The 9,395-nt window shown below is 38.3% G+C and overlaps 1 protein-coding gene across 2 annotated transcripts in view; it reads left to right on the forward strand.

Annotated features, from left to right (window-relative positions):
• The window catches only part of TTC27 (tetratricopeptide repeat domain 27), a 240,078-nt gene extending 232,863 nt beyond the window's left edge, over positions 1–7,215 (forward strand). The window contains exons 19-20 of one of the 2 annotated variants that reach the window (XM_036752705.1): positions 1,735–1,835; positions 6,971–7,215. In XM_036752705.1, coding sequence (XP_036608600.1) covers positions 1,735–1,835; positions 6,971–7,093 — 224 coding nt within the window. In that variant the 3' untranslated portion in view covers positions 7,094–7,215. The remainder of the gene's footprint in view (positions 1–1,734; positions 1,836–6,970) is intronic. The other variant, XM_036752706.1, reaches the window with a different exon arrangement.
• Positions 7,216–9,395: the final 2,180 nt, after the last annotated feature.

Genomic DNA, 9,395 nt, shown 5'->3' on the forward strand with positions numbered 1-9,395 from the left:
TTTGCATGCTATTTCACAATGGTGTGTTGGTAAGCAAAATGGGCTCTTAGCACTTTGTTCAACAAGTTCCCTTGAAGAGTTTGCCTTTGTTTCTTTTGAGTAATTCAGTGTATTTCATTGAGTCTTACTAAGTGCTAAGCCCCAGGCTCTAACCTCTATTAGGTGTTAATCTAACCTATGTGGATGTGAACCTCCCAGGGTCCTAAGGGGAGGGGCTAACTCAAGAGCCAATCATAGCAGCCTAAGTTCTGGTCATTCAGATGACGTTTGATGACATCTGAAGCCCTATAAGAAGAGAGGACAGGGCCATTTATGAAGGGCTCTCGCTTGTGCTGGTGTGCTGATGCAGAGACTCTAGGCAGCTGTAGCTAAGGGCCCTCAAGCTTGTAACCCGGATGCTGAGAGTTTGTTAAACTCTGATAACTATGTATTCGGATTTGAATCAGACAAGGTCTGTCTGTTTACGTTTGTAATTTGTTTGTATTTGCTCTGAAGTTCAGGGCGCTGGCTTTTTCCCCTGAACTAAGTGAATGATATTTTTATGCTGAATTAAAGTAAACTTGTCAAACCCCTTAATGTAGCTTTCCTTAGTTAAGCAGATCAAAAGAACCTGTGCTTTTGCAGTGTGCTGGTAGCATTCTTGTTGTTGGGCTTTCACCCCCACAACAGCTGCTAGTAGTCAGTATGAAAGTGCAGTATTCTATTGGAATTCCTGAAATCTCCACTAGTGTTGTCTTTGGAATATTTTTTTCAAGGCTTCTATGTGTGTACTTTTAACCTAACTTAGAAATGAGACAGGTAGAGTACTTCTTTGTAGTTTTGCTTCTACCTTAGAGGATTTGTTTTTCTCATTCTGGAGGAATGAAAATAAACTATGAAAATTATAGTTCTTTCTGATGCAAAGTTGTAGAGATTTAAAAAGCCCAAATACTTTAGCTAGGGTAGGCCAGCACTATGCTGTAGAATACATTATATTGTTCTATTACATTTGCCTGTTTATCACATTAAAAAAAAATCTTGGTCCTCATTACTCTTAATCCCTTTAGCACTTGTTGAGGTCTGATTAATACTACAGAGAGCTAGGCATACTTCACTGTTTGCCTAAAGTATTTTTAGAAAATAGAAACTTGCCTCTTGCCCTAGTTGAGTTCTTAGTGGTATAATATTTAAAGGGGACCAAAAAAAATCATAGAAAATTTTTTAGCATTACTGTTTTTAACACCTTTTTACCTGTACTTCTCTTGCCTGCAGGCAAACTCAGTACCATAGAAAGGGCACTGCATTTTGAGTCAGTTCACCTAGTTTTGAATCCTGGCTCTGCTGTCTGCTGCTTGGTGACTTTGGTTACACCACTTAACTTTTCTGAGCTTCGGTTCCTTCATTTTCAAATGAGAGGGTTGGACAGATGACCTCTAAGGACCCTTTCAGCTGTAAATGTATAATCCTACAGTTTGGTAGGGAAAATTATGTTTGTAGCTGCCTCCTGGGAAGGGGATGGGGGTTCACTGATGTTGAATTTCTTCAGAATTCATATTCTAGCAGTAAATTTTCTTTGAAAATATGGAGGAAATTATGCAGGCAATTATGGTAATTTTCCCAAATTTTCAATTGTGCTTTCATGTTGAAATACTCTCTGAGGGCTGTTGGATATAGTGTTGTTATTGAAAATCACTGTTAATAACACATGTGCTCCTTATTCAGTTTTGATTGACTGTCCTCCTGTTTAACATCTAGTGGCATTGAACTGCAGTAAGAACAAGTCAGATCCCCAAGAAGCAGTACAGGTGCTTTCATCAGCTCGACTCAACCTACGTGGCTTGTCATCCAAAGCAAAGGTGAGGCTGGGCTATTTATTTCTTAGAAATACAGTTTATGAATGGTCCTTAAGTCTGCATTATAGCATTTTTGTTGGTTTTTTTTTAAGACGAAATTAGGGTTAAGCAACTTGCAGGGTCACATAGCTAGTAAGTGATTGAGACTGGATTTGAACTCAGGTCCTTTGACTCCAGGGCCAGTGTTTTATCCACTGTGCCACCTAGTTCCCCTGCCATGATTATTTTCAAACCCTTCCTTCTCTTCCAAACTGGGGATCCTTGTGGAGTCTGGGAGAGATTTCTATCACTGAAATACATTGCGATTTTTTTAGGAAATGTCCTTTTCATGCTAGTTAGTTACTCTTGGGCCCAAAGTCTACAGTTTAAATAACTGCCACCAAGTAGATGGTGATAATGATGATGATGATGATAGCTTACACTAGTATAACGCTTCACAATTTGTAAAATACCTGCCTATTAATTATCATAGTAAAGGCTCAAGGGTTAGACTATCTTTAAACATAGCTCGGTGTCTCAGAAACTAAGGCACACAATCTAGCCTGTTTGCTTTTACATAAAACTATGGTTGTTTATTAAAAGAGCATGTTCACATTGTAATAATGAAATCAGATTTTAAAATAAGGAATGTTAGAAAGAAAAGAAAATGTTTTATTAATCCACGTAGATTAAACATAGACTGAATTGACTAACCTTAAACAAAATAGCACTGGAGACAAAATATAAAGAAATATAATACCTATGCATATGTTTGTTCTTTTTCTTCCTTTTTTGTAATCAATAGTTACTTAATCTTGGGTCACAAACTGATTCTGACTCACTTTTAGAGTCAGATATCTTTTTAGGGTATACTCATGAGAGGGAGGTAGGTATACTTCTTCCTTTCATAGAAAGCCTCTTCGGATGGGCCTTTTAACTAGCTCTCTTTGCCTCTTTTCAAAGCGAAGCATTTCTTTTACCTCTTTAGCACTGATAAATAGCTGGCTTAGCTCTTCTATTTAGTACCTTGTCTTTACCCTTCCCAGAAGCAGAGACCTGAAATATTTGCAGAAGAAAAGTCCTTTTTTTCTACCCACCTGTTATAACAGTTCGGCTAGCAGCTGCTGTGGGGGCAAAAGACCAACACAAGCCCAACAACAAGAATGCTGCCAGCATTGGTTCCCCAATCTGCTTTACTAAGGAAAGCAATGCCAGGGGGTTAACAATCTTACTTCAATGCTACACAGACATCATTCACCTAGTTCAGGAGAAAAAGCCAGCATCCTGAACTTCAGAGCAAATACAAACAAGTTACGAAAATACACAATATAAACAGACCAAATGCAATTCATAGCTACCAGGAAACCATCAACATCTGGGTTGAGCTGGGAGGCTCTTAGAGCGGCTGCCCAGAGTCCCAAGCCAACACTTCTCCAGGAGTGAGAGCCTCAAAGGAGAACGCCAGCCTCTGGGTTTATATATCTTGTTCAGGGTGAAAGGTGAGTCACATATTCGACTCACCCATGTGACCTAAAAGCACCACAAAAATGTGACTGAAACCCAGGTGGTCTAAAAGCCTCTGATGCCACAAACATGTCACTCAAACCTATGTTAAACTAGGCTTTCCCTTGAGGCAAGGAGGTCATCAAGGACTCCTAATTTAATCAAGGAAACAAAAGCCAAACTCTTCAAGGGCACTTGATTGAATAAGTGCTAAAAGCCCCTTAATTAACAGTATACCACCTTCGCCATATAGTCCCTACATTCCTTTTGTTTCCTGCTCAGTCTTCACAGAGCAAGGCTGCACCTAGTTTTACACCCCATCAGGATTTTCTAATCAAGATCAGTTTATCTTAGGTACATTTGGCAACCAGAAGCCACCTGGTAGCTGATTCTTCCAGTCAGGATTTGCTTTTCTAGGCAACAGTTTTTAGATATATCCTCACCTTCCTTTGAAACTCACCATTTGGGGGGAAGGTGGATTTTTTTGTATAAGGATTATTCCTTAACTTCCCTCAGCAGTATCTGGAGTCTTCAGAATTTTACCATTTAGCCTAATTGTTAGTAAATGTTCCTTGTGCAGACTCTGCTTAAAGGACCCCATTCTTTTCTTACAGAAAAATGTAAAGGCCATTTGAAGTGGAAAAAATTTAAGCAAAGTCTTGTCCTTTTCTTTCATTACCATGCTGAACCAGAGCTCTTAGTTATTCTCCCTTCCTTCTGTTTTCTTTCCTTATCACTTCCTCACCTCCTTAGTGATCCGGGAGCATTTACTGAGCTTTTGACCTGATGGGACACTGTGATAGGTCATAATGTTCATCCTCCCTCATGTTCACATCAACGGTATTACGTTAAATAATGGAAAATAAAAACAAGAACTCAAAATGTCTGTAAACCATCCTTACTATATGATTGTGCAACCATGTCTATGATGTGTCCTGCAATTTTGGAATAGTAGAGAGAAACCATGCTGTGTGCATATTCTTTTCAAGACCATGACATATGATGGATAATTAATAAAAATTTTCTTTGGAGGCTTTGTTCTGAGGTATTACACTTAACTTCCAAACTGGAAAACATTTGTGACTGTCTTAAAAAAATTTAACATCTGTTTAACAGTGCAGTCATAGAAAGTTTACTGAATTTAAAAACAAGAAGTTAGGCTTTTGAAAAAAAAAATATTCACTGTCTGAAAGTTGAAAATTTTTGTTTTTTTTTTCTGTCTTCATCGTTAAGACAATCTGAACAGGCTGATGAATAATTAAAATAAGTTTTGATTTTTATTAAACCAGTATAATTTCTCCCAAGATTAATTTGTTAATTGGTAATAGTCTTACTGATAGTGAATATTATTAATATTAATTTTATGGATAGTAAGAACTTCCAAATGAACTTGAAAGCAGCTGTATTTTTATATGCGTCTTCTAAAAATCTCACTTATTTTCTACCTTCCAATGGAAGTGCCTTCCCTCCTTCTATGTAAAACTCCTACTTTATAAATCTGTTTTAGCATAACCCTACGTTTATATGAATTTTCTCATCTAGTTGCATAGTTTTGCTTTGTGATGATGGGGTTGCCAAACATGAGATGTGAGGCCTGAGAATGACTGACTGGGTTAGATTTTTGCTTTCATTCAGTCTCATTGGATCATTTGAAAAAAAGGGGAAAACTCACTCCTGGCATTTTAGTTTGAGGTTTCCAATTGTATGACTTAGTAATAGACACATGCCTCTTTTCCCTTCCCATGTAAATTGAGATGCCATATTCACTTGTAAAGTGAGAGGCACCTAAAAAGAACAGCCCATTTTTGTACATTTTATAGAAATGAAATTAGGATGGCTGCATGGATATACCCCAGCCTGAATAGACTTAGTCTGGCAGCCATTTGAGAAACTACAGGGAAATCAAGCCTGAGAGACCTATCAGAGCCAACTACTGTCTGTTTATTCCTCACTCAATTCTTGGTGAATTTAAATGCCTTCAGCAAAATATTGTTATTGATTGGGACAGCAGAAGAGGAAGGAGGATCTTTGAACCTAGAGAGAGGGGTTGAGTTTGCTATTGACCAATTCTGCGACTATAAACAGTTCACTTAACCTTTCTGAGACTGTTTTCTCTAGCTGTTTTGAACCTCTTCCCTACCAAGATATGGTACAGATTCCCTGAGAACACATGTAAAAGCACTTAATATTGTAATTAGTTAAAATACCACTTAATTCTGAGGTGTTATTAGAAGCAAATATGCCTCTTACAACTCCTAGCTTCCTCTAAGGCTAGGCTCAAATGCCAACTCTTAAAAAAGCTTTTCCTGATGTGCCCTTTCCTCCTCCTCACTGAAATTGTGTTGTATTTACTTTTTATATTTTTTATTTGTCTTTGTATGTATTGTTTCCCTTGAACTGTTTGCATTTTTTGTCTTGTGTCCCTAGCACTTACCATGTAGGTCCTGTCACATAGTAGGCACTCAATGTTTATTGGATTGAATTATGCCCCCAAACCACATGGAGGGAGGAGTCTATATATTCCTTGTTCCCTGCTTCAGTTTCCTGCCTTTCTCTCTGTTTCACCCCTCACTAGCTTTTTCTCTGAGGTTCATTGTACTCATCTGTGTCATCTGTCTGGTTCCTTGTTGCAGTGATCTATCTACCTGCTTTTTCTAGGAGTTTAGTACCTGACTTAGCTTTCCCATCTGTCCCTAAACTTACTCTGATACTTGGCTACTTCATGCTCTAAGTTGATGACTCTTTGGATATCCTGGCTTTCCAGTTTATCAAACTTTCCGACTCCCATGAACCATATCGCCACTGTACCTCAGTCATTTGTTAGACCTCACCACCTTCCGAAATGATTTTCTCTTCTTCATCTTGAACACTGAAACTCCTCTCTTTGACCACAAACTGTTTTTCCAACCCTCTTTCTGCCTCACTCCCAAACCTTTTTTTTATCCTAATGACAACCTCTAACCCTTAATTTCCTTCCTGCTCTCTCACTCACTCTTACTTTGGCATCACTTCCCCCCTTTCTCCGTCTTAAACTTCTGATTGACCAGTTCAACTGTATACTCTCCTCTACTTTGAATCCCTGCTCATGCCTTGGTAGGTTCTAACTGGGTTCCTCCCGCTTTCCACCTTATCTGCACCTTACTGAATGCTGCCAGAGAAGGTTACATAGCTATGCTTTTGAGTCTACTAGTTTTCAATTCAATAGACATTTATTAAGTAGCGCAAGGTTCTGGGCATATGCATATAAAAAGAAAACAATACCTGGCCTTAAGGCATTTATATTCCATTGTTGAGGGGATAGAATAGGAGACAACATGTCCCTAGCTAAATGGAAATATACAATATAATTTGAGGAGATTGAGAGAGTGCTGACAACTGGACGGACTGGGAAAAACACAAATTCTCATTGTTTGATTGTAATTGGATTTTCACAGACAGTCTATCAAACAATCTTTTTTTTTCCTTCCCTGATTGACTCTCTATCACACTTCCCAAAGTGGATTTTCTAAACCTCTTCTCTCCTCAAACTCTCTACACCATTTGCAGGTACATGTGTAAATAAAACTAAAGTTATTTTGGAAGAGGCAAAAGGGGGGCGGTGTCCAGGTGGTTTATATGAAACAAAACCCTTTTGTGTTCTTTTTCAAACATTGCAGCAGCTTTTTGTGGATTTGGCAAGTGGTGAGATTTCTTCTGAATTGTCTGAGGAAATGACCACAATGGACAGCTTGATAAGAGAACTCCAAGACATGAGCAACCAGCTGAGGAATCAGTATTGAGCTGTCTTTGGAGGAGCACTGGGGAGAGATTACCTGTCGGAGATGTCTGTTCTTCAGCAGTCACCCTTGCGGATCCGTAACACAAAGCAACCATTAAAATAAAACCCTGTTTTGTCATTGTTGTTTTTGTTATTGTTGTTCAGTGTTCTCCACCTCGCCCCCCACCCCCGTTAGTTTTCTTAGGCTCTTCAAGTGGGCTTTTTTTTTAAAGGGTCTAGGCACTGTGAGATAAAGTATGTTTTATTGTTCATGAAACGTTGGAGCATTATGAGGGAATAAATGATGGCTCTTTGTGGCATGCAGTTTGTTGTCTCAGCTGAACATTAATGGGATTTTTATTGGGCAAGATTGGTCTAAATTAGGGGATGGGGTGGGACAGAGTGAGAGATGGCTACTAGTTTGTAGAGACATTATGTTGGCTTCTATGTCATCCACAAGTGATTAAAAAAAAGATCTGGAGATGGAAAACTTTATACTTCTAAAAGATTATGTAACTGTGTCAGAAGAACATAGATTTGGCAAAATGAGAAACATGGACGTGTGAAAAGAAAAAAATGTTTAATTTGGATTCTTATTAAACCATTAGCAATTAACTAGTAGCCAGGCTGCCTGGGCATACTATATCTCTATATCTAGCTCTAGCTCTATTTGCACAAACATTACTATGAAACATTTTATCTTGGCATTTTTGCAAGGATGCATAATTTATAGTAGTTACCCATAATAACCTTATGAAGTGATGATTTTTAGGGCTTCTTGTCCTAAATAGATGGGGAGGGGGGGAGGGGGCGGGGGGGAGAAAGGAGGGAGAGGAGAGGAGAGAGGGAGCAGTGTATAGACAGATTGATTGATTTTTTTCATCTATATATACTGCCTATCCTAAAAATGATCATTTCATAAGGTTATTGTGGGTGAAGACTATAAATTGTAAATCTTTGTAAGAATTCCAGGACAAAATGTTTGATAGTAACATGTGCAAAATGCTGTTATAAGTAACAGAGTCAAATAGTCTAGCCACAAAAATTCAAGAACTTGTGAGTTTACGTCTCTGGTCTGTTGCTTGTTTGATGGGGCCATTTGACACACTGCTAGATTGGCCAATGTCATTACTCTCATAATCTCCCCCTGCTGTTCTTACACGTAAATGATTCTTTCCTATGTTTTTCCATACATCCTTCCTGGAAGAGCTATCTAACTTGTTAAAGGCTATCCTCTTGTCCTGTTAAATTCTTGGGGGCTGCCCAGCATGGTGTGCCTGCATCAAAGAACGCACTATGATATATTAGCAAAGCAGAATTGCAGTAGCATAAAGGAAACGAGATGTGCACATCTAGAGACATCTCCATCCCAAATGTTCAGACAGACTATTTGTGTCCAACCTGCAATAGAGCCTTCCGAGTTTATATTGGTCTGACCAGCCACTGTCAGACACATGGTGCTTTTTTTTTTTTAAGATGCACTGTTCTTTAACCCCAATTTGTGATGTCTTTGATTCTCTTTGAGTATGAAGGACAAACAACAAGAATTTTACATTATATTCTATTGGCAATAGGGAACAATAGATATCTTGCCTTTCTTAGTTGGGCTTACACTTGCTCACTCTTTTTTTCTTTTCCTTTATGACCTGTGATTTCATTTTTGTGGGAAGCTATTGATGAGGGAATCCCTCTACTAATATGCATCAGTACCTTCTCTGCAGTTTATAGTCTGAGAGAATTACTTGGGGCACTAGGAGGTTAAAGGATTTGCCCAAGGTCTTACAGCTAGTCAGTACACTGCATAGGCAAGTGGTGAACCCAGATCTTCTTTATACCAAGGACAGTTCTCTCTGTCTACTAATACTGCTTACTCAATCTTTTCTTATAATAACTCATTTTTTAAACTTTTAAAAAATTCCTTAATTTAAACTTTTTTTGATATTCTTTTCTTTTTAAAATTTGAATTCCAAATTGTCACCATTCCTTTTACCCTCTCCCTCACCCACTAAGAAGGCAAGTAATATATCAGTCATACTTGTGAAGTCATGCAAAATACATATCTACATTAGTCATATTTCAGAAAAAAAGCAAGAAAAGTGAAGTAAGAAAACTATACTCCAGTTTGCACTTGGTGTTCATCAGTTCCCTCTTTGGAGGTTAATGGCATTTTTTCATCATGAGTTCTTTGGAATTGTCTTGGATCACTATATTCATCAAAGTATCCAAGACTTTCACAGTTAATCATCGTTGCAGCATTGCTGTTACTGTGCACAATGATCTTCTAGTTCTCACTTCACTTTGCATTAGTTCACATAGGTCTTAAC

This window comes from Trichosurus vulpecula, chromosome 3 (assembly GCF_011100635.1).
Source record: "Trichosurus vulpecula isolate mTriVul1 chromosome 3, mTriVul1.pri, whole genome shotgun sequence".
NCBI classification, from domain to species: domain Eukaryota; kingdom Metazoa; phylum Chordata; class Mammalia; order Diprotodontia; family Phalangeridae; genus Trichosurus; species Trichosurus vulpecula.